General features: G+C 40.9%; 1 protein-coding gene across 1 annotated transcript; it reads left to right on the top strand.

Annotated features, from left to right (window-relative positions):
- The first annotated feature begins 744 nt into the window (after positions 1-744).
- LOC118330606 (protein arginine N-methyltransferase 8-B) lies at positions 745-25,096 on the top strand. Its single transcript, XM_035665220.1, has 10 exons — positions 745-828; positions 5,528-5,779; positions 7,934-8,089; positions 12,702-12,765; positions 13,779-13,921; positions 14,786-14,873; positions 16,189-16,304; positions 19,738-19,888; positions 22,462-22,583; positions 23,129-25,096. Exons 1-10 carry the CDS (start codon positions 760-762, stop codon positions 23,210-23,212), a joined length of 1,245 nt encoding a protein of 414 aa, XP_035521113.1. The 5' UTR covers positions 745-759; the 3' UTR covers positions 23,213-25,096.
- Positions 25,097-25,197: the final 101 nt, after the last annotated feature.

Genomic DNA, 25,197 nt, shown 5'->3' with positions numbered 1-25,197 from the left:
GTGTGTGTGTGTGTGCGTGCAACCTGAGCACACAGCGTCCTGGCTTTTTCAGCAGAGAGTGAACCAACTCCAACTTTCTCTCTGGGCGGGCGGCGTTCAGCACTTTGTGAGGCTGGAGAGCGAATAAATGGAGCACAGAGGAGTTGCATTAAAGATGATGGGCAGGGGGACACTAATGGTGGCATGTGTTAATAAGAAATTCGTGGGCACGTTTTGAGAGTCATCACATTTCTGTGCATGCACTCAGCGTCAAGTCTCTCCACTCTGTGTGGTAGCAGCGGATGCGGTACTATTTTTAGAAACAATGTTGCGGTAGAGGAATCAATCAAACTGGGACTAAAACTGTGTGTTCATGGCAATCTGCTGCTTTTAGTGCTGCAATCTTCTGAGATCCCGATCTACGCTCGCCGGGTCATGGGATAGGACGTTGCATTTATATCTATCTCTTCTCAGCTGCTGCAAAATGATGCATTTTCCTCTGATGCTCTCCAGGAAAGCACACCGGTGGACTGCAAACTTTTGCACCATGCAATCCACTACACTTCATGGCAACAGTGGCTGCAATGCTTTTGGGACCTCATGTAGTTTTGTGTCTTTTCACAGTCTTAGAATTTCTAAAGAACACTGCAGTTTGGGATGTGAATGAGAATTGTTGAATGATAAAGATCTGAGGAGCCTGAAAATCGGGAGGGGGGGCGCGCACTGTTTTCTCATCCTCTTTACTTCTCTCAAGTGTGAGCACATTTTTTGCCGGCTCTTATGGGAATTAAGCACTCGTCCCGCTGCATGCTCCTCAGGAGAAAAATGGCGGAGTCTGAGAGCAGTGAGGTAAGTGTGAGAGACACCTTTTGATTTTCTAAAACGCGAGTGCTCAGTTTTTCTTTTTTTTCCGGACTCTCTGTCCTGAGTCCTTAATGCGTCCTGCAGCATGTGTTCCTGCATTTTAGTAGAAGTTGCACCTCGGACAAAATGCAGAATGCTGGCTGTCCGGATAAAAGAGACAGCAGTCAGAGTGATAGGCTCCATCTCTGGAGGAAGGATGGTAACCCCCCCCCCCAAAAAAAACAGGCATTTTGTGCAGAGCAGGCGCCAGGCAAGTGAGTATTCCCAACATCGAGTGCACTTTATGCACCGTCTCACTGGTATATAGATTTTGAACCGTGTAGCTCCCAAGGTTATGGTGTTCTGCAAAGGTTTCACTTTTATGTTACTAGATGACAGGGCAGCGACAGGATGTTCCAGGAGGATCTGTTCTCCTCTCACAGTTCTCGGATAGGGACGCCTCAGACAGGGTCTTCAAAAATGTAAATGAATTTGCATCTGTGCACAGAAGGAGAGCCGGTGTTAATGAAGAATAGTGTGTGGGCAGGGAGATGTTGAGAGGGACAGAGTGTGTTGCTGCTTCACGCTGCACTGTGATGGGGATTACTTTCGCTGTCCAAGGTACTGCAGCGCCATGCAGACCAGTCGCTGGGACTTAGTGTGTGGAGCAGTTCTGAGGAAAGTAGGATGAGCTGAAGACGTAATGTGTCAGTAAGAGTCTACATTATTAGCTTCCCATAGGGCCAGAATGGGGATCCCCAGGATGCAAGAAATAGTTTGAGTCTACCTTTTACAGCCCCACTAAAAAACAAAAAAGAAAAGAAATCTGATAATGCATTTTACCACAGTGAACATTATCTGACACATTTTACTGAAGAGCTAATCTATTTTGTCTTGTTTTTGAGCTATAAATTGAGTACAGCACAACGTGAGCCCAATGTTTTATTGAGCCCTGTGCCACATCTGTATTCACAATGTGACTGGCTGCTGAAGGAGCAGTGCTGATTCATCTGCAAGTAATTCTTAAAAGATTCAAACACCCTGTGGAGTTGGAGACAGCCTCGTGTTGCTTTATTAAACATTATTCATCAGATAAAGTCCCCTCAAAGCAAGTTTATTCACGGGAGGAGCCTCCCTCCTCAAACTCTCAACATTTTTTTCACGTCTGAGGGCAGCAGGCACCTGATACATTATAATGAAAGGATACAGCCTGGATGGATGAGCTCTGCCTTCCGCTGCTCTCTGCTCTTTTGGAATATTTGTGTCCTCAGAGGCGCTTAAGTGCCGTAATGGCAGAAGACCAAAGTGTAGAAATTTTTCCATGAAAGTATCATTTAAGATGATGATTTCCTCTGACCTTACCACAGTAAAAAGCCCTCAGGCCATTATAGCCTTTAAGTCATCTATCTGGTACATTTTCCCAGATATGCATTGAAACACTAATTTCCCTTCAACTGGCATATCATTTCCCCTACAAATCCACCTACTGACATTATCACTGACTTTCAGGAGTAGAGATGCACAAACAGGGGTCATCTTCAACAGTCAAACAGGTGCAAAGTGACTGTGTGTCCCCTCGTACAGACTGTGGAACATAAGTAGGCTACCAATTGAATGTCCTTCTCAAATAACTGTTATTAACACACCTATTATCCTCACCTCCATGTGGAGGTAAGGATCCAGTCTGAAATAGAACCCCAAAGGTGTTTATCTGTCTCAGGGGTCAAAGGAAAGGACATGCCACCCTGTCTTTCCTGTGTCAAGGCATCTCAGTTACAGTCAGTGCAGCTGCTCTCCTCTGCCCCTGCTGCCCCCCCAAGGCTCCTTTAATCTATCCCTTAGCGATTTTGTTTTTCTGCATTGCAACTTTTTGAAAGTTCTCATTGATTATGTATTAAACTTGGCAGCCTTAATCACCTCTTCTGTGGCCCTGTCTTGCAATTATTGACTCTTGGAGTGTTGGCTTGGGGCCAGCTGTGTATCAAATCCTGCTTCTTTGCTTTTACTGCTGTAAATTGTTTTTAGAAGATGGCAAAGATTTCATCTGCAGTCTTTACACATGGGACTGTATGCATCTCATAAGTCCGCATAGTGTAACTTGGGGTCAGTTGCTAAATGGAAACATTTGTTTGTAACAAGGGATAAGTAATACACCAATAAAATATATTATCAGGCAGTTACAGTAAAGTCTGAGTTAACAGTTTGTGAGAAATAGTGGGTTACTATGCTGCACTGTATTGAAGTGCTCTTCAGATCAACATCATGGCTTAAAGGATTAAGAGAAGTTCAACAGTTAGTCTTTCCTTTTTAATAACAAGTCTCCGTGCATCTAGTCTTTTATATAATGAATCAAAAACTCTCCTCATGTAATATTTAATGAAATACAAGTACATCGATTGTATGTTGGATGGGTTGGATGATAAAAAGCTAATGCTACGCAGTGTTTGAATTTATTTTCTGAAGAGAGTTTTTATGTAGGCTTTATCACCAATATATATAATTTGTACAGATCAACTGCAAATCCATTAAAGGCAAGGAGAAGGCAACACTTAAATTATTACTTAACCATTAAAAAAGGTTAAAACTTTAGCTTTTAATTTTGCATGATTTAATGATTCATTTATTCGGCTATTAATATTTGGATGTTGCAGTTGTTGTTAGGAGACTTGGGATGTGGAGTAGCAGAAGGCTAACTGGGTGGGTATAAATGAGTACAGCCATGCTAGCAGCTTTGTAAATAGGCAGAGTGGTGCTTTGAGCAAGATGCTAACCTCAGCTAACATGCTCACAATAACAATTGATATCATGTTCACCATCTAAGTTTAGTGTTTGAGCATGCTAACGTTTGCTAATCAGCACAGCTGAGACTGATTAGTTTAGTTTTGCTCATAAATCAAAGCAGTGGACAAATCAACATCTTGATGGCGCTATAGGTATAGTTAGAGGATGACTCAAGTCAGTAGGCTTCATCCACCAGGGAACCATGAGTGTCTGAACAACATTTCACGACAATCCATCAAATAGCTGTGGAGATATTTCAGTCTGGACCAAAGTGGTGAATGATGGCTGACTGGCTGACATTACTATCCCCTGAGCCACACAGCATGGCTTAAAATACTTCTATGATGCATCATTAATGAACACCTCATATGTAACAGGTCAGTGTGAATGCACCATGTTGTGACCAGTTATTTTTAAGCATCATTCTTCTGGTCATATGTCCCAGTCTGTGGCATTTAAGCCCAGCAGGAAAACAGAGGACAAAGATGAATAATGATGGTCGTTTTAAAGAGATAGATACATGTAGGCGAAGGAAGAAGAGAAGGAGGGGGAGAATTGACACTCTCAAACAAGGAAGAATCAATGCCACTGACAGAAATCCTACTCTAAGTCCCTTAGATCTATGTGTCGCAGAGACTTCACTGACACAGTAAGTCTCAACAGCCAGACGGACTATATATGCCATGGCTGTGGCTCAGGAGATAGAGTGGGTCGTCCACTAATCAGAAGGTTGGTGGTTTGATCCCGGGCTCCTCCTACTGCTTGTCCAAGTGTCCTTTAAACTAGTTTATGTTTGTGGTGGGTCATCCATCACTGTGTTAATGGGTGAATGTGGCATGTAGTATAAAAGCGCTTTGAGTGGTTGGAAGACTACTGCGATACAAGTACAGTCTATTTATTAGATTGGACACTTATGTGAAATTACCTGAAATGAGTAGCAGAGTTAGACTTACTTCTGTGGGTTATTGTCATAATTGTTGTAATCTTCAACACTTAACACTGACCATGAACGTGGTACAGAAACTGAAGTTCTAAAAAACACATAAGAGATTGTTGAAATTCCAGGAGCAGCAAGTGTCAGGGAGGGTGTGCTGCAAAATGATATAAATGCAAATTTAATGCAAATGCATGAAAAGGCAGAACTAGTAGTAAAAAATACTTTATTTTCAAAGTTATAGAGAATGTGCACGAGAAAATGAATAACCTTATGCTGTACCTTCATTAGCTTTCCTGTATTTTCTTCCTTCTTTATTTCCAGATTCAAAATGAAATATACTGTTGTAATACTAAAGCATCGCTGTCAGTCGTCTAAAAACACAACCTATTTTTGTCCACTGTGCCAATTTATCATTTATATTTAGAAGCCTGAAAGTTGGAATGAGAATAAACACCAGAACGGCTAACTGGCTCAGAACTGAGATGCTGGGAGTCCGTTTCTCCATCTTACTTACTCACAATCTAACACACACACACAAACACAAACAACACACACAGATACACACAGACATCATGGCTAGACCTTCTGAGCTGGCCTCAGAGGTGATAATCATAGCATTATGGGTGTACCTTCTGTGCAGAACAGAGCTTTCTCGCCATCTAAGCCTTCTGTAGACAGACTTAATGTCAGTGATCAGAGTATCCTCTGCACACAGTGGGGCTCTCTGGACTCTGTGAACTCACCAGACTGCTTCATGAATCAGTAGACTGACAGATGAGCTGAGAGGCATGAGAGCAGATGAAAATGTTAAGGGAAATGGCGGAGAAGTCAAAGCCAATCACCGTCCGCTAATGCAAATGGCAGTCATATTGTTGATGCCAATTTGGCGTTACATCCTTGTTTGGCTTCTTACTCCAAAAGTGATTTGACTAACAAAAGAGTCCTCAGCCTCAATGAGCTCTTTTCTTTTTATCTCTCTCTTTATAGCAACCACAGCAACAGCCACAGCCACAGCCAATCCGCATAATTCCATCCCAGTCGGCACAGCCCACCTCATTGCCCAAGCCGGTGCCTTCCATCCAGCATGCCGCGAGGACTCCTTTGCCGCCACATACGCCCCATGCCGCCAGCCTTCCTAGCTGTCCCGGGCGGGGCAAGATGTCCAAATTCCTTAGCCCGGAGGAGATGACCTCACGTGACTACTACTTTGACTCATATGCACACTTTGGTATACATGAGGTATGCCCGTATGCCCTAATGAGAATCACTCACAAACACATTTTTTTTCTGTTTTAATATTCCTGTGTTCATTCTTGTTCTCAGTTTTCACATTCCTGTTTGCATTTCTGACACATCCTTTATAGAAGTACCAAGAAAACGCTAAGTTGTGCACTGCCTGCAGTTACTATTTCACCCTGTGGAATATGCATCTTCCTTCAAACATTTGACATCAGATAACGATGACAGCTCCACATACAACTGCACATTTTTGCAACCGTGTCTATTCCCAAATAAAAGTAATAAAATAAATCCATACCAAACAACTCATTATTCACATTGTAGAAGGTGTTACTGCTAGTTGTCAAACGTCAATCAGTGAACACAAGTAACTGCACCTGTGAAACATCCATCGCATTGTAAAACTGGGTGATGCAATGGACCGAAATTGACCCTGGATATATTTCTGCAAGACTTTGTTGACGTGTTATGAACAATTATGTTTTCCTATTTAATTCCCCATAAGTGGCTTTTATCATTAAAGTGCAGACTTTGTGTTTGATCTATGTTGAGTTTCCCAGGCAGTTGCCCTTGGATCTCAGCATTGAAGTCTGTGGATAAAATGTCATTACAACCAACAGGAGAATAGGAGGCTAAATTACAAATGTCCCAAGTCCCAAGTTGTTAAAGTAGTTGTTATACTTTATTAATTCGGTCTGAAAATTGAACAAAACTGGCAAAAAATACCTGGCAAAAGTAACTCAAATAGAGCATTCCAACTTTAAAAGCCTACACTAAAGCCGTTATCATACTCCAAAATGGACATGGACACCTGCAGATTTGGCAGGCTTCTATACATACTATAATTGAGGGTTTGCGTTCGACACTTGCGTACTAGAAACCGTGATGGCAACCTCCTGACAGCATGAAAAAGATCTCTTTTGTTAGTTGTATTTGGCTGAACAACATGAAAATGTCAAAAGAAAAAAAAAAAACGTGAGTGTCACTGCAACAAGAATAGGACCACGGATGGGGAATACAATGCACAAAATAAACGTCTAGCTTACTTTTGTAGCACATGCACAGTCCTCGCAGACCTGTCCAGATGCTGAAATTTACGTCATGTGGACCCTGCAGCCACACAGACGTGGAAACAATTAAATGGCTTTGAATAGTTACCTTTGTTTGCTGCTGACATTGATCCACATGACATTTTTCCTTTACTTCTTTTTTTCTCTTTGGAGACCTAATTGTTTCAGACTCCTCTATTGTGTGTTGGTAAGGCACTTTTATGATGATTGTGTGTGACATTTTTCCTGAACTTAACCTCCCAGGCAGCTTATCCTCCTGCTGTGTACTGCTACAACAACCTACAAAAACCAAATGCTATATGTCATAGACGTTTAGGACCATGGTCGAGGTTATGGTCAGCCAATCCCATCAAAGGACATGAGATGTGAACCCAGCCTGAGAGAAATTTCTGCCTGGGATACTGATGCTCTGCTTAAGCTGTACACACAGTTTGGACTTGATGGGGAATGGTGGAGGACTAGGGCAATTTTGATTAAGATATACTTCAAAACCTATGAACCTTTTTCAATCTTGCTCTCTAACTCTTTCTAAACAAATGAAATAGTTTTTTCTTTCTTTATGTGTCTCATATTTCCACTAGTGAAGATGATATTTTCATCTTTTTTTATCAGAGTTTAGCAGAATTGTAAATAGAGGATAGAGAAAGTATTAGAGGTTGTATAAAAAGAGCATGTTCCTAGTGTGACCTGTGAAATGTTTTTTTTATATTTCTGGAATGTAGGTCAGGTATATATTTTTGTCATTTCTGAATATTTTTCACACGCACACATGCATGCACTCTGAAGATAGACTCTGTTGGCGAGAGAGTCAGGAAAGAGATGCAGACAGACTGAGCCTGCAGGCTCATGTGGCTTATTCAGAAACCCCAACTATGGATTTGAATATAGAACCATACGGCTGAGATGTAATAGAGTAAGATTAGGTGAAGGCTGTGTGTTGTCAGCTCTCCACTGCAGATACCACAGCAAATCCAGACCCCCATTGTCCAGCCGATGTTTTAATTCAGCAAAACAAATTGTCGCTCTCCACAGGGGTGAGCTGTGTCAACATCTTCCTGATATAATTTGTCATATGCAAAACCAGGAGATGCTGAAGGACGAAGTGAGGACGCTCACCTACAGGAATTCCATGTACCACAACAAGCACGTCTTCAAGGACAAAATAGTGCTGGATGTTGGAAGCGGGACGGGGATCCTGTCCATGTTTGCGGCCAAAGCAGGGGCAAAGCACGTGTATGGGGTAAGAAGTGTTCCCTTTCAGTGGAGTGTTATCCTGCTGAACCATCAGGGTCTAATCACTCTGGAGCCCAGTCTGACAAGCTGCTCACACTGTGTTTATGTACTGTATGTGTCCGACTGGCTCTCTGTGGATCTGTACATACATTTTAACCATGTTTCGCCAAGACTCCCTATAATCCTGGAGGAATATCTTGTGTGACAGGCAGGTGATAAAAGTGTTTGGCCTCTCAGGCAGGTTGACAGGCTGAGTCGTAGTGATCTGAGAGCTCTTTCTGTTATTGTGTACTGGCACAGAAGTAATTGCTAGTCAAGGCATGTCTGAGAATGCATGCTGGATACACACCGCTAGTTTGGGATAACCAGGTGGAACTTATTTTTGTACGGTGGCTCCAGACAGCATATATTTGCTTCAGGGAATGATTAACTTGCAATTGCCAAGAGACTTGTTCTGAGCTAGTGGTTGGAATTCTGTGTTTATGTGACTTCGCCTCCGTTTCGTGTTTTGTTTTCCTTCCCTCTTCTGCTGTCTCACTCACTTCCTCTATCCCTCTTTTTGTTCTTAAACTGAAAAATCACTTGAGTTTGTGCTTTACCTCACAGTTGTATTACTGCTGTCCATCTGGCAGGATTTTTCCACATAATGTGGCTAAGATTTAAGGGATTTTGTTCATTTTTGATTTAGGGACATGCAAAGAATCAATTCAGGTAAAACAAAGGCCGCTGGAGTGCTTAGCAAAGTGCAAAAGACAACCTGGCAGGGGACATTTGGGGGTGGTCTGGTATAAATACTACTGGAGTAAGTGGATGAAACTAGCGGGAACAGAGTTATGAGAGGAAAGGAAGGTGTGGTTGGGTCTGCAGTGACAGCAGATTTAACAACAGGGAAGAACACAGGTGGACTGAATGAATACAAGAGGTCAAAGAGGATTCGTGACAGGGACATAATCTACATTTCAAACAGGGTTTAGCTACTTTCCATTAATAGAAGAGAGAGAATAGTAGCCAGAATGTGCTGAGCTTAATGTCATTCAAATGTGCACAGGGATGACTGTCTCCTGGAAGTAACGCTAGGCATTTGCAGATGCTGGTTGATAAGTTGATAGTATATCAAAACTTGTTCGTGTAAATTTGTTGTAGAATGCCCTTTAACATAGTCAGTACATTTGCAAGTGTAGCTTTTGTCTTCCTTAACTTATTTCCAATGCACATATGACTCGCTGGTTGAGAGCTCAGACAGAGGGGAGAAGTGCCATGGCATCTGGACCAAGTTAGAAACTTGTACTTGTTGTTACTCCAGAGAGAAGGACTAGTGGGAACCCACAGTTATTACAGTGACAGTGACTTTTTCTGACACTAGCAAAAGGTGCAGGAGGCACAGTGTGAGGGTGTGTTGACTCTAACACCCCTCGAGGCTTCAGTACTCCCACGGAAGCATGACTCTGATGGACATGTGGCTAATGGCTGTCTCTTCTCACACAGATTCAGAAAGAGATGAGAAATCATTGCCAATTAGAGGGCTGTCATTGGATGCCATATTATCACACAGCAATACACACATATGCCTGCAAGTGCATACGCGTACACACATGGTGCAATATCAGGCATTCTTGTTTGTTTATGCAGTTGATACAGCCTAGGTTTTTAATGGGTTTGTTTGCAGGCCGTGGGCGACACCAGCAGCTTCATGTCCGGTCCTCCACTAATAGGCAGTAGAGAATAGGGCTGCTCCAGGGAGGCAGTGCTAATGTCAAGTCCCTGCATCCTGTGTGAATGGTCAGCAGGGAAGCTGAAGACCTTCACTCGAAAGCAGAAAAAATACTAGAGGATACCTCTTAATTTGTCCCTCTCACAGTTGGTGTGTTGCTTATAGAGCACAACTAATCAGTTTCTGCCTCTAAAATAAAAGGACCCCCCCATAGACCTAATTCTTCCATGAGAGCTTGAGGCATAGTTGAGTGCTTCTATTTTTCACCCTGCTCTCTACGTAAGGGTCCCAGCCTGGCTTTACCTTTTTTTACGATCCAGAGCACCTAGAGTTCATTCAAGTGTCTACATGATTACAACCAGATGGATGTCCTGCAGCACGAATAAGTCTGCACACCTCTTACAAACAGAATCCCAGGGTAGGAGGACCAGAGTGCACGCTCTCAGGTGAAAATCTATACTCTCAGACTGCCCGATGCTGGGAGAGGTTGGTATTGACAAATGCCTCCTGCTGAATTATGCTCTTATTTTGTTTGGGAGCTGCTTACAAGAAGTGTCCAGAGTGTATTCTGATGAATGAAGGACCTTTATTATCCTATAACTCTGTTATTGCTGGCACCTTAATAATTCATCCAGCATTTGGTGGACAGAAGAGGAAGTATAAAATATGTCAAGCAAGGAGCTCAGCACACAAAAGAAAAGGTACAAAATAGAGGGCATGGAGGGAAATGCGATAGAATAGAGATGCAGGAGAGAAATTGGACAAAGAAATAAGCAGTGGGGAAAGGATAATTTAAAAGAATTTAAAGTGTCAAAAGAGTAATGGAAGTAGAAGTTGAAGGTCCCATCGGAGCTAAATGGCTGGTTGCAGTTGAGCAGTGACTAATCGTTACCTTAATTACTTAAAGTAAGATGCTCTGGCAGCATTTCAGGGACTGGCACAGAGGCCTGTCACCTTGTAATTTCTATCCCTTCATATTTTTTATCATCTGCCATTTTCATCATGACACCAGGACACTTCTTTAATGCTAAATTGCAATGCAGTGCACAATGCAGATGATACTCTCTCCCTTGCTGGCTACATGCTGCTGTCAGGCTCACAAGTCACAAACATTCTGTAAGTGAAAAAAAACTTTATTAGTATCAAACGCTGCAGACAGGAAGAACTCCTCTGACAAAATGCCTTCACAAACTAAAAGCTGGCCTGCTCTCCTTTCTTTTACAACTTCCAAGATCCAGCTGGCCAGTTTTTCACTGTGCAGTCTTTTGTATTAATCAGTATTTAAATAATTTAATTATATTCAATACTTATTTTAAAAAATGGTTAATAAATGATGTTATGAGACCATCAACAGAAATATGCTTTCAGGTTTGCTAGCCAGGTGCAAGCCTACAGTGTTTTATTCAGGACTGGAGTGGAAACCATCCACAGAGAGATACTAAACAAAGATGACCTTGTTTTCTACCCCAGAGAGCACATTATGGTGGCTGCAGTACTGGACAGATGAACATGCTCGGTGCAATAACTCCAAAAGAAAGATTCAATACTGGACGTTCTTTATTCTTTTTTTCCAAATCAGACAAAGAACTGGAGTGCGCTGTGATGAGAGGAGTGAAGCAATATGATTAGGAGCATTTGCAACTGTCTGTAATTACCACATGTGGGACATAAATTATCATCAGTCTGCCACTAACCTTCTAGGGAAGAAAACTGCATCCGGGTAGTAGCTAAAAAAAGTCGGAACTTTACTTGAGTATTTCCCTTTCAGCTACTTTATACTTCACTTCTACTCCATTCAATTTATGTGACAGCTTAGAGTAAGATTTAAAATTTTATAAAACACACCACATTTTTAAATCAATTCAAAGCAGCGTGATTTTGGATTATCTATGAGATACTAGCAGTTCCACCAAAGAGTGATTTCTCCTACAAACTTTATTAATGGGGTCAAATAATCCATTATCTAGCATTAATCATCTTGTGAACCCCCAGGTTGAGGGGGCTTGACCCCTATGTTGGGAACCACTGAACTAAACTACCTAGCTGTAGATTAAAAAAAAGGTCAAACTAGCTGCACACTGTTGCATCAGTACCAGCTGAATATGTCATATGTAGGCCCAATAATATATCACTGGGATGAAATGAGTACTTTTACTTTAAAGCTGAGTACAATTAGCTGCTAATACTTCTGTACTTCAACTTCTCATATGGGAATTGTAATGGAGTATTTTTACATTTACTAGTACTTTGAGGAGTTTTTCATTTCATACTCTCAATTTAATACCAATGCTTATATGACCGTTGAGAAGACTGGCTATTTATATATAGTTATTCTTAAGGCCTGCCACTGGGTCGAATGATTCACAAAATGGTAGAAGCACCACCGCTTTTGTCCATAGGGTCTTCCAGACAAAACAAAAAAGTTGAACGTTCTTTGTTTCTGTGAAGGATCTGAATATTTCTTCCACCGCTGGTCTTTACAGAACAGGTAGTCTCTAAAGACCAGTGGTGGAAGAAATATATGCAACCATAGCTAGCCATTACACATTTCTATCCAACCAAACACATGGATGGACTTAAAATGTCAGGATTTAAGCAAAGTAAATTAGTGTCCTTAATAGAAGAGGGACTAAAGGGTTTAATAGTTATAGTTGGCTTGTCTTTGCAACTGAATTTACAGTATGCATTTATCAAATATGTAAGTCAGCTACAGAAACATAGTTCATCTGAGGCCTTCCAGTAAACATTAGTACTACAGTAACATTTAAAGTCTTCTGAATCTGCATTAGAGGCAAACTGAGGACATGTTATTGTGCAGAAAACATTCCATTAAAGATATTCTTCCCAAAGCACCACAGTCCTACATCTATGGTCAGTTAATTTGTTTGTTTCTTCTTCTCTCTTCCAGATTGAATGTTCCAGTATATCAGAGTACTCAGAGAGGATCATCAAGTCCAACCACCTCGACAGTGGTAAGAGCTGCAGCTGTTCCTCCTCTCTCCGTTCTGATGACACTGCACTTCATCTGCAGTGAGGGGAGCAACAAACGTGGTTATAGTCGTGACAGGCATAGTGATTGAAGAGGAGGGAGGGAAGGCTGGCGGATATGCATGAGGAGAAGAAGAGGAGGAAGGGGGTCATGGGTATCCCGCCGTTCAGGATTTTGAATGATTGTGAGGATGGTCTAATTCTGAACCTGTGTTTATCATTCTATATGACGCTAGGCTGGCTCATTTGTATTCATTTGCACAAACATTCTTCCAACTTATGCAACTTCAAAGCATATGGTTCTGTCATAATGCCCTTGCAACTTTGAAAACAAATTTACTGACTGTGCATCTACCAAATGGTAGCTCCATAAACCACCCTGTCAGCCAATGTCCTATCTATAAACCTATGAATATTAAGTATGCACAAGTAATTGAGCAAAGAGTTAACACTATGTTCACTCTGAGTTTAAGACAGTGAATAAGCAGGAAGCAATCAGCAGTTGGAGCGATAGGGTTCATATGTCATTTTGACAGACACTTGTATCACCAGGGAAACTCTTCAAAAACTTCTTGCCAAGACAGAACAAACAAAGCTGAAGTCAGCTAATCTCAGGCAGGGCAAAGATCCATGCCTCCATTGTAAACCCCAGCTGGGCTGATTTCCATAAGAACACCATGGCTGCCATGTGAGGACATACTGTACGAACTAATGTGTCAACAACAAATTTTTCTTTTTCTTTATTTCTTTTTCTTTCTGTCTTTCTGTCTTTCTGTCTTTCTTTCTTTCTTTCAAATATTATCAGTTTATTTCTTGCACACGCTAATATAACTCAGTACCTTTTTGTTTTCAATAGCTTAAGAGATGGTATGAAAAATAACATTTTCATTGTACTGTGATACTGTGAAAAATGGCAAATGACAGTCCTACATTTGCAACTTCAAATATTTTGATATGTATTTAATTTATTATAATAATTAAATGTTTTGTGTTGCAGTGATCACCATCTTCAAAGGAAAGGTGGAGGAGGTGGAGCTTCCTGTTGAGAAGGTTGACATCATAATATCCGAGTGGATGGGCTACTGCCTGTTCTATGAATCCATGCTCAACACCGTCATCTTTGCCAGGGACAAGTGGCTGGTACAGTATGAGCTGTGCAGTGTGTGTGTGTAGGCCTGATATTTTAGGTATATCTTGAAATAACATCAGTAACAAATCTCCCAAGGACGAAATAAACCATCACTGTAATAATTATGAATTATGAATAAAATAGAATAAATAAATCATGAATAGTATTGTTAGAAAATACTGTGAGGTAACAATTTAAATTTTAATGACTTTTCTAGATAGAATTGAATTGTAATCTAATAACAGAACCAATTAAATTGACATATATTGTTCTTTAAAAAAAAGTCTTAAAATGTAGGTATTATCCAACATTTTAGCCGGATAAATAATGTATGTTGTTTTCTGAATTAGTTTGTGCTTTAGTTTCTAGTGTTGTTGGAAGGACATTACTGCCACTTGAAAAAAAACCTTAAACATGTTTCTGTCATTATTGAGATAATAATAATTTGAATATAATTTCATTATTAGGGTCCATCTTCAAAGGAATTGTTTATTAGCTATGATGCTACAGCTAAAGCCAGAGATAAGGTTATTTTATTGCTAAATAATAAACTCAATAATGCAATGCTGAAAAATACAAGCAAGGATTACAACATTGTGTTTATTAATAAAAAGGAGAATTGTTACATTATTAACTTCTATCTCATATTATTGTTTATTACATTTGGTTATTGGAAAATAATAGTTGGCTCATAGTTATACATATCCACACCTCTGCTATTCCAGTCTGCACGTAGCGTCACGATAACACCTCAGTGATTTAAACTTGTACTTGGCTGAGAAATGAAATGTCACCAGCGCTGTAATGTAGACCTTGTGTGACGCGTTTAGTTAGATTAATTGCTGAGTTATTTCCTTGCCTCGTTTGTCAAACAGAAACCCGGTGGATTAATGTTTCCTGACCGTGCCTCTCTGTATGTGGTTGCCATAGAAGACAGGCAGTACAAAGACTTCAAAATACATTGTAAGTTCAGTGTGAGAGTGTGTATGTGGGGCTGGATGCGTGTATTACCTGAAGCTGGCACTTATTTGTGCTGTACCTGGTGTACTCTGTGTGGCTCTTGGGTGGCTATTACGAGGATTATGTCCTTACATTGTAAATTAACCGTGGATGTAGAACACCGTCCACACCTCCGCACTGTACTCACACAAATGTGGGCACACTCATAAACAATCTTTCCCAGCTCTGCAAATGATTTTGAACTTTTCCTTAGGCATAACACTGGGGGCGATAATTGATATTATAAGTCAACAAGCCTCTCCATCTCTGTATCATCCCACTCTAAACCTGCCAGGAGGACTGTGGGCGATGTTTTGCTGCTGGACAGAAAGCATTAAAACAGCGCCAAAGTCAGTGGTAAGCCTAGTGCACAACCCAGATGACAAAAGGCGCGCAAACAGAACAATAGCCAATAGTCCACCTACTCACACACCCACGTGCATCTGGGAAATTATACAACCACACTGCATCAGCTAATATCCAGAAAGTCATATCACATTGGCTCACTGCTTTGCAAACGCTTTACTTTGATGTCTAGATACTTCAGTTCCATTATTCTCTGACAAGTGGTAAGACAAGTGCACATATTGACCACAAACTTATTTCTCTCCAGGGTAGATGGCCCAAAATGACCTTCAGACTGAGTTAGAAGTGGCCTTCTGAAGCTCTCCAGTATTCTAAAAGCATCCTGTGGTCATTAATGCTACTCTGGGCTGCACACTGCCTTTGTTAAGTAGGCAGCAAGAAATGCAAATACAGTGCATTACAGTCCCCATGGGTTTGCGACCTGTTCATTATCACCAGCTCTCCGATTTACTCAAGTAGCTCTCTCTCCTTTTGGGTCATGATAGAGATATTTGCTCACACGCTATCTTAAGGAGTTTAATGAATAATGTATGGAATTATTCAGCCAAAGCAGCAAGGATATCCGACGCAAGAGGGGAGGCTGCGTTCAAGGAGCCTTATGTCTACAAATCATCCCCTAACACAATGTGACTTTCATCTGTCAAAATAAAAATTGTTCCAAAATGACAGGAGGTCTTACTCTGGGGTGGTATATCACACCATTCTAGGAAGCTCCGTGAGTAAGTGCCCGACTTGTGTTGTTCTACAGCTGCAGCCCAACTGTTTACTCCTCCTGTTGCTTTTCCAACCCTATAAAACTTAATAAACTGAATCAAAACTTGGAATGAAGAAAACTATGTCATGTGTTTGCAGTTTACCAAGACTAACAGAAAACATTGGTGGCAAAGTAACTAAACAATGCTGTATTTACCAGGGTGGGAGAACGTGTATGGCTTTGACATGACCTGTATCCGTAATGTGGCCATGAAGGAACCACTGGTGGACGTAGTGGACCCCAAACAGGTGGTGACAAACTCCTGCCTCATCAAGGTTAGTAAAATATTGACAATACTTTGGCTCATGGCAGGTGATCGGGTCATCACAAAGCCTGACGAAATGTCAGCTGTAGACCCAGAGCAGTGAGAGTTTACATTGCTGTACACAGTTTTCTGGTAAGGGCAGTGTTGGACTTTTGGGCAGTCATTCCATCACCTGCACTGCATGCAGACTGAAATATCTCAACAAATATTGGATCGATTGCAACGAAATTTGATACGGATACCCATGGTGCCCAGACAATGGATCCTATTGACTTTGCTGAACCTCTGATTTTTCCTTTTGCACCATGATGAGGTTGACATTTGTGGTTTTTAGTGAAACTTCTTGACAAGTACTGGATGGATTTCCACAGAGTTTGGTAAACACATTGATGTCCCCCTGAGGATGAAAATTGTAATTTAATTGTAATCATCTAGCAGCATCTTTTGATCAAGATTTCAACTGATCCAATACTTTGGTTTATGACTTAATACCTGCAAAGCCAATGGCATTCCCATCAGCCTCAGCTGCACTTTATGTATTGTACCAAATGTTAGCATGCTATGACACTTAACTAAGATGATTGTTATGGTTATGATTACACCTGCTTAGCATCAGCATATTATTATTGCATGTTAGCATGCTGATGTTACCATTTAGTTCAATGCACTACTTAAATACAGCCTCACAGAGCCACTACTATGGCTGTAGACTCTTTTGTGGCATAAAAGCATTACAAAGCTTGCAGGCATGTTAATAGATTTAACTGGCACTTTCTGTTCTTTCAATGCCATTGATGGCCAGTGGTTAATAAACATGTGCAGCCTATCAAAAACTCTGTCCTGGGCTAGTGTAGAAACACAGCGGTTCAGCAGGGTGGACTTCCTAGAATAGGATCCGATCCCTCCGTAGATAAAAATGAGTCATTCGAGGTAACGAAAACCGAACGATTCTTATTTTCAGGTGATTATACAGTAAGGAAAACATACCTATAAATATATTCCATTTCTGCCAATAGCCCTAAATGTTACACACTGGACCTTTAATAGCTTTTTTGGAGTCATATCCCCACAGTTTCTAAGCCAACATGGACATCAGAGTCCTTAAAGCTATGGTAAGCAATCCACTACTATGACAAATACCATGATACAGTGCAAACATCTACACAGAAAGTGATGTGAGTGTGTCGCTAAAGTTGCTGCTGCAAAGCTACCATGCATAGAGGGCGAGACGGTTTCCCAGAACCAGCACACCAGCTCCAGACAATGATACTCACAACTCTTCTGCTACTGTAGCTAACATCACAACAGCAATTCTTGGCAAGCAAGAAATTAAGCTGAATGCATGTGCAAGTAATTTAACGTTACCTTTCACACAAATCATGGCTGAAATGGCTGAGACAACAAGTTAGTGTTGTGTGGCTCCGTCTGATCCGCTTTGTTTGTTTCCCATTTGCAGAGCCAGGGCTGTGTACAATCACCGGGTTTTCTTTTCAGAGTACACACAGAGTGGAAAGCGAGGAGATCTTTGCTAAATTTGATTTTTTTTTTTTTTATCTATTGAATCGCATTACCTAGAATGGCATACCCCACCTTTAAAGCGTTCAGAAAAATGAGATTATGTACATTACCATGACAACGGGGCAAACTCTACCAACTACTGATGTATACATATAATATGACATTTTGATTACTGGTAATTACTAAGGTATTCATGGTACGACACACCCTGAGCACCATTTTCTAATCTCAGTGCACCTGTCAGCTGAAAAATCGGCACCAAAAATAAATGAGCTGACCACACTGCACGAAATAAGGAGTGATTAAACTGTACATTGTCAATACATTAGCAGATGGCCCATAGAGAATTCTAAATAAGGCGGCTATTATAAACTGTAATGCAGACATGTCAGCAAGATTACAGTGGTAAAACACACACACACATACATTAACTATAACTACTTAGTGACATGGATTGATTGGTATACATATAGTATGACATGCTGCAGCTGGTATCAGTACGACCTTGATGTGTTGCTGTTTCCCTGCCTGTGCCTCTCACTGTGTGGATTAGAGTGATCAGGCTGCTGTGCCATGCATGTCAATAGCAGCCCGTCTAGTCCTCCTGATTGTGCTCCTTGTCATAGTGACCTTATGGCTGGAGTTGATTAGACGGCACTGCCCTGTCTCACCTCTGTGCGGGTGGGATATTGCTTTTTGATCATACCTTGAGTGCTGCTTTCTTCATGTTGTTGATTGTCAAGCACCCAGCTTTTGTTTTTTTGATATCAGACAGCCTTTCATTTTAAATGCAGTGAGATATAAAACCAGCAAAGAAATCAGTCATGAGAGTTTAATAAAAATCTATGAAGCTAATGGGAATGCTGTCTTGTGTCTTGCAAAAAGAAGCCTTACAAATATGATACCCCGCTGACAAGCTTTATTGTCTTTAAATGGATTACTGAATGACCTCATTAAAGTTGTGTAGCTGAGGAGTAGTACACATAGGAGCTCATGTTATTAAACTGCTGCTTGAAACTTTGGTTGCAATACTCAGTGAGGACCATTACCAAGAATATCCTGCAGAAACTAATTTATTTAACATTAACAACCTGCATGACTGTGCTCTTAAATGTTTTATTTTTCCTTTCGAGTAATTGCAAGGGGTAAATATTGCAGTGCATTATATTGCTGTCTTAAACTTAGAAATGTGTCTTTTAGAAGTTTATACTGCATGACCAGTGTAAATATCTGAATAATGTGTTTATGGGAGTGATTTTTCTCAAGACAGCAGAGGAAATCTGACATTAATATTGCATTGTTTTTATTGCCAGCAAACATAAGGCTCATTGCTCCACAGCAAATGTGGCATCTGGCACCAAAGCCAGCAAGCAAGCAGTGAATATTTATTAGCAGCAATGGTACATGAAACAAGATTATCACACCTCTGCCTACATGTTTACCCTGTAGCGTACTGTGGGTTTCAGGTGAGCTGCTCTGCTATCAAAGTTAACATGATATGTTGGCGCAGTGCCGTTCACACAACAGTAAACCAGGATGTGGAACAACATGTTCTTCTATAAATGTGGCCTAGCGGGACGATGTGATATCAGATCCCCTGTTAAACTGACTGGAACGAGGGGACATTTGGGATTTGCGGTTGCTAACACCACACATGAATAACACCTGGAGCTTGACAATAGTTGGACCTCCCTAATAACCCCAGGTCAATGATTCTTGTCCTACTTACACAAGGGTTACTGGCCTCAGCCTTGATAGTTATAGGATGTTGGCACAGTCCCCATAGGGAGGAATGGAGAACCTATAATTCTATTACAAAGGGGTGAATAGGGCTTAGAGATTAGACTGACCAATGACTTGTGGTGTCAGAGTTTTGTTTATGTGGTCCAGATATTTGAGAAGAGTCCATCTCTGTACTCCTCTAGGAAGTGGACATCTACACGGTAAAGGCTGAAGACCTCTCATTTACCTCAGCGTTCTGCCTGCAGATCCAGAGGAACGACTACATCCATGCACTGGTCACCTACTTCCACATTGAGTTCACTAAGTGTCACAAAAAGATTGGTTTCTCCACCGGTAAGTTGCCTCCCACTGACTCACACTTTACATACAGTGCAGCCGCGATCGAGGCATATGTGTGGGTGTATGTGAGTCTGTGTATTCTTGTGGTGAAAATTATACTATATATAACATTTTTCATCTCCTTTTTTATAACTAGTTAGGGCCATGCTTCGGCAATAAAACAGCAACCCCCAGAGGTCAGATTGAGTATCTCCCTCAAGGCTACTCACTTTACTGAGGCTGTGGGTGCTTTCTGCTCCTCATTAATATGCTCTCTTCTCTTGATAGCTTCAAATTTGTAATGTAGAAGAAGTGGACCCTTCTGGTTCTCAGCAAGGGAACAAGGGAAATAGATGACCTGGACTTGAAATCCAACAGCCCTTACTACTGATAACAAATTGACCACATGTTGGGCGGATGAGAGCACTAACCTATGTTGTAGTAAATCGTAGGGTATACTTCATGCTGGTAGCATACACTGCTGCAAGGGAGGGAAGATGAGGGAACAGGGAGGATACTGATGGCCTTCTTACATATAAACTGGAGCCAAATTTCACTTTATTGGGCAGACAGAAAACATCCACAAGAAAAACATTTTATGTGGATCCAAATGCTCCCAGGGGCTTGAAATCTAGACTCTCAGTTGACTGACAGCTTCAGTAGGCACTTGCAGTATTACTGTAAAACGGGAGTAACTGGCTCAAAACATCCCAGGTTATACAGCCATCCATTTCTCAAGCTCATTGTGTTTCATTCCTGCCCCACAAGAGTTGGTTGCTTGTAACAGTAAAAAAGAAAACGCGACTCATAGATGAAAGACCACTTAATTGTAAAGTGTCTGTGTTGAGACTGTAAAGGCGTCCATCACAATAGTAAACGTCATTGTCACTTTACTTTAGAGCAGTTCAGATCAGGCTTAATAACATGATTCAAACATTGCCGATCGAAGTGACAGAAGTGTGTCAAAATCTGTGTGTGACTGACCTCTAGTGGTTGTGGCAAATATGGTACATTGAAATAATATGTAAAGCAGAATGTATCTGTTGGCCCTTTGGTACTGATAATTGTGTGTAACCCCTGATAATTCTTTAATGATCAACACCAGGGCTTTGTATCTTTTCCATTAAGAAATATAAAATCACAGCCCTCAGCTTTTTCTGCTCTACCCACTTCCCTTCTATTGGTTTTCTGCAAATTTGCAAGCAAACTTAACTTCCTTAAAACAGGCGTATCGGACAGGCATAGAGCCTCGGACAAGGAGAAAAGGGCAAGCAGGGGTCAGAGATTACAATTCACGCTGGTCAGTAGAAATGCCATCTCATCTGCTGAATTTGCATAAGCGCCACAGCGAGCGTGTCAGTGTCTTTATTGAACTATGCCGCAAAAAATATGAGGCAGGCCTGTGCAGCAACCATGCTGATTGGCAGGCCCTTTTATCTGTGGACTCACAAAGAGCTCGTCTATAAAGGCAGAGCTACCAAGCTGCACCAGGACAGCTGGCAGAAATTCGATTTAAGCACTACTGACCTTTTGAATCTCAGCCAAGCGATCAGTGATGGTCAGGGCACTGGGGAATGTGCACATTTATTTTGGGGCTGGGGTGTCTCACACACACACACATATACACACACAGACACACAAACATATACACACACATGAATGCACATAAGGTAGCACAGTGGATACAAACTGGAGCGGTGATGAAAGAAGACTCACAGTGGAGAGGTCAAGAGCGAAGTCACAAATTTCCTGCTGTAAGTGCTGTAATCTTAAACTCAAGTGGAGCTACCCGCTCTTTTTGCACCATTGCTTTAAAAAAAGAAGGATGTGGACTGTCTCTGCTGTTTCTCTTTCCAGTTTGTGTTTATTCTCTAGTTGACATTCACATCAGTTAGACAGGAGACAAGTGTGTTACTGTTTCTGTTATCCCATGATGGACTGACAACCTGTCCAGGATGCCTCTCTTGCCTTCTGCCCAGTGTTTGCTGGCATAGACAACCTTGGTAATACTGAAGGTAAACTGGCTAGAGAGAAAAAAATCAATGCATCATTGACAGGGGGATGACATTTTGGCTTTTTTTTTGTTGAGACATTTAGTTGGTGTGTTGCCAAAAACTTTGTTGGTACAACTTTCTTATCAGGCACTCTTTATAAAGAGTTAAATTGTAACATTAAATTATTTCTTAATGATTTATAAAATGTCTCCTAATGCTATATATATCAGTTATAAGAGATAGGTTGTGGAAAAAAAAATTAATGCTCAATGTTTCACATTCTAATAAGTCAGCAGTTATAAATGTTAAGTCATTCATTAAAGATTCTTTCAGTATCAGCGGTTGTCAACAGGGTGATAATAAGGTGATTGTAACTACATTATGTTTCAGATTCACTGCAGTCAGTGTGGGCTTAACACCAAAAGGTTTTTCACAAGCTTGCAGCAGCTCTTATTAATGGCTTATAGCTCATAAATGACTTTTTAACTATTATTAAAGTCATTCATTACAAATGGCTGCCTTATTTGACAGCGATACCACTTTGTTCTAAGATTAAAATGGCTGTTTCTGTGTGTGTGTGTGTGTGTGTCCCAGCGCCAGATGCTCCATATACCCACTGGAAGCAGACGGTGTTCTACCTGGAGGACTACTTGACGGTACGGAGAGGAGAGGAGATCACTGGCAGCATTGCTATGAAGCCCAATGAGAAAAACACTGTGAGTATTGCACAGTTTAACATGTAGTGTTTGTACCGCCTTTAAGTGATGTATTACATGTGACGCTATGTTAAGTGGTGATATATTATCTCTATATCTATATCTATAAAATATATGATAGAAAATATAGAACACAGATATAATAGGCCTATAAACTGTGTTTCACTTATCTTTATATCCTCACCGAGGAATGACTCATTTCCTATGCCGGCTGCCCGCAGCAGATTGTTTTCTCCTCAGTGTTGGATAGCGGTCAAGTAGGCAGCCGCACTGCAGTGACTTCCAGACAAACAACAACAGATTCTATTGTTGACCTTGTCAGTGTCCTCTCCTCCCCTTCTGGGATAGAGAAGCCGGGCTGCCTTCATCCTGTTGTCTAACACAAACAGTCTGTGCTTATTTAACACCATGTTCTGCTGTCGGGTCAAATTGGAAAATCTGATCCGAGTACATTATTTTCTCAGTTTGTATAGAGTATTTGCTTAATCATTACCTCTCCTCTCTTTGACAAACCATCTGTCTTTTCTCACTCTCTGGCCCTGCAGCGAGACTTGGACTTTACCTTCGAGCTGGATTTCAAAGGACAGCTGTGTGAAGCGGCCATAGCCCACGACTACAAGATGCGCTAATTTCGACTGGGGGACTTTGGTGCCCCATTGAGTATAATCCCCTGAGCACCAGAGGGAGACAGAGACACTCCCATGACCCTAGACGATGTATGAGGGGCATAAGAGAAAAGACCAGGCCAAAGACCAAGCAGAGGTGGCCCCACTGACAATATCACAAGCTTGTCACTACAGTATATGATGAAGGCAGGAAGTTACTGATGCCGACTGTTAAACCATTTTGAATGTAACACTGACAAAAACAGGCCAGGAATACTCTCTAGTCTTGATGGGTGTTATTGGTTATTGATGTGTGTATATGTGAGATGGAGTGATGTACCTGTGTGTTTTGTTGTTTTCCACACTAACCTGGACCTTATGAAGGGATAGTTTTTAAATTACAGTAGTACTAATTAATTACTGTACTGTCCATTTTCTGCTATAGGTAGCCAATCAATTTAAGGTGTAATTCTTATGTCATATTATGTACTGTAGGGAATGATTATCAGAGAAACACTTTCATTTATAGCTGTATCAATTTAGCAATGTTGGAATACTAACAGCCAAGGATAAACCTGCGTATGTGCGTTAATGTGAAATGTGAAAGGTAACGTGTTTGCATAGTCAGTGTACTAGTAGCTTCTTGTGAGTGTGTAATAGAAGGTGTCGCAGCTCACACTGTTGCACAGCATGGACTCCAGATGTGTTGTCCGTCTGAGCTGTGATGTTGACATGCCAATAACATACCTTCCCCATCCCCAATGCCTTGACCAAGTGCCGAAGCGTACCTAGTTCTTTTCCGCACTGCTGCATTTAGCTTTTTTTCCCTATAGTTTCATATGAAGATGCTAGCCACCTGTTTTGTTTAGGTTAGATATTAGTTAAAACACAGGGTCAAGCCATGAATCTTCTTTCAGTCTAAATCCTGACATGATTTACAGCAAGCAGTTTAACCCCACATATCTTAGTAAATCCTAGCAACTAGCTCCAATCTCCAATTTGTTTCTATAGGAAATGCCGAAATAATAATAATGCTTGATGACCTGCAGTATCCCGGCACTAATATCTTGGTTTGAAGCTTATGACATTGAGAATTCTGCTTCTTGTAACATGCATACAGGTTTCTTGTATACTATCACATGATGTGGTACTGGAGTTTACAGAATGTATCTCAGTCTAAAACGTACTGCATTGCACTCAGTGACAGTAGGACACACTGCAGTGTATTAAAGCTGATGAAAATCATCTTTCCACTTCACCTGTGCTCTTACTAATGTCATTGCCAAGGTACCTGCTGAAGGGTTGTCTTCACTCAAGATGCGGATCTAGGCAAAGATTACCTTAAAACTATTAGCGTTTCTACTATTAGCCTCAATAAAACAAAACATTTTCTTTGCTTTGAAACCATTTGCTAAAACATTCTCTTTCCCAGATTGTAATTATATTATCTTGTCCAGAGACAAGAACCAGCCTCAACTCCCCTGTCTTATATATCGTGCAGAAGCCCCAGTGAATCTTTTCAGTGCTGTAACCAAAATGTACAGCACTGGGGAATAATGGAAGAAGCTAGGTAAGTTATAAAGCATGCAACTAATGCTAGTAACAATCAACAAGTTCAGTATCCAACCGAGTGCTGCCTTCTCAGAGCACATTGTGTCTGAGATCCTGTGTGTTTTATAGGGCGTTCCTTGGTACAAATACACAGTACAAGGTTATGAGTCATTAATGCTTACTTATCATGTTTATACATATACAATGAAATTTGGCTGCTCAAATTAAACAACAAACCTAGTTAGCCATATAGTATAAGTCATTCAAATTCAAATAAATTGGCATGTTCCACATGTATTACTATCTTTTGAAAGAAAAATTGAATGTGTTGTTTTACATATTGTCATGTCAACCTCAAAACGGAATAAACAGCAATGTCCAATCCCATCCACTGAGTGACGCTGTATAACTTATTTTAGTGTCATTGTACCAGGAAGAAATGACCTTTACAAATGATA

The sequence above is a fragment of the Morone saxatilis genome, unplaced genomic scaffold (genome assembly GCF_004916995.1).
Source record: "Morone saxatilis isolate NCDOM2014 unplaced genomic scaffold, NCSU_SB_2.0 Contig2, whole genome shotgun sequence".
NCBI classification, from domain to species: Eukaryota; Metazoa; Chordata; class Actinopteri; family Moronidae; genus Morone; species Morone saxatilis.
The sequence above is the reverse complement of the archived record's forward strand: the minus strand, read 5'-3'. Positions and strand labels throughout refer to the sequence as shown.

Bases quoted from the DNA above. Each gene is read 5' to 3' on its own strand.
- LOC118330606 (XM_035665220.1), top strand. From the start codon at position 760: ATGGGAATTAAGCACTCGTCCCGCTGCATGCTCCTCAGGAGAAAAATG. The intron at 14,874-16,188 runs GTAAGTTCAGTG...TGTATTTACCAG, and splicing joins CAAAGACTTCAAAATACATT to GGTGGGAGAACGTGTATGGC. The intron at 16,305-19,737 runs GTTAGTAAAATA...GTACTCCTCTAG, and splicing joins CAAACTCCTGCCTCATCAAG to GAAGTGGACATCTACACGGT.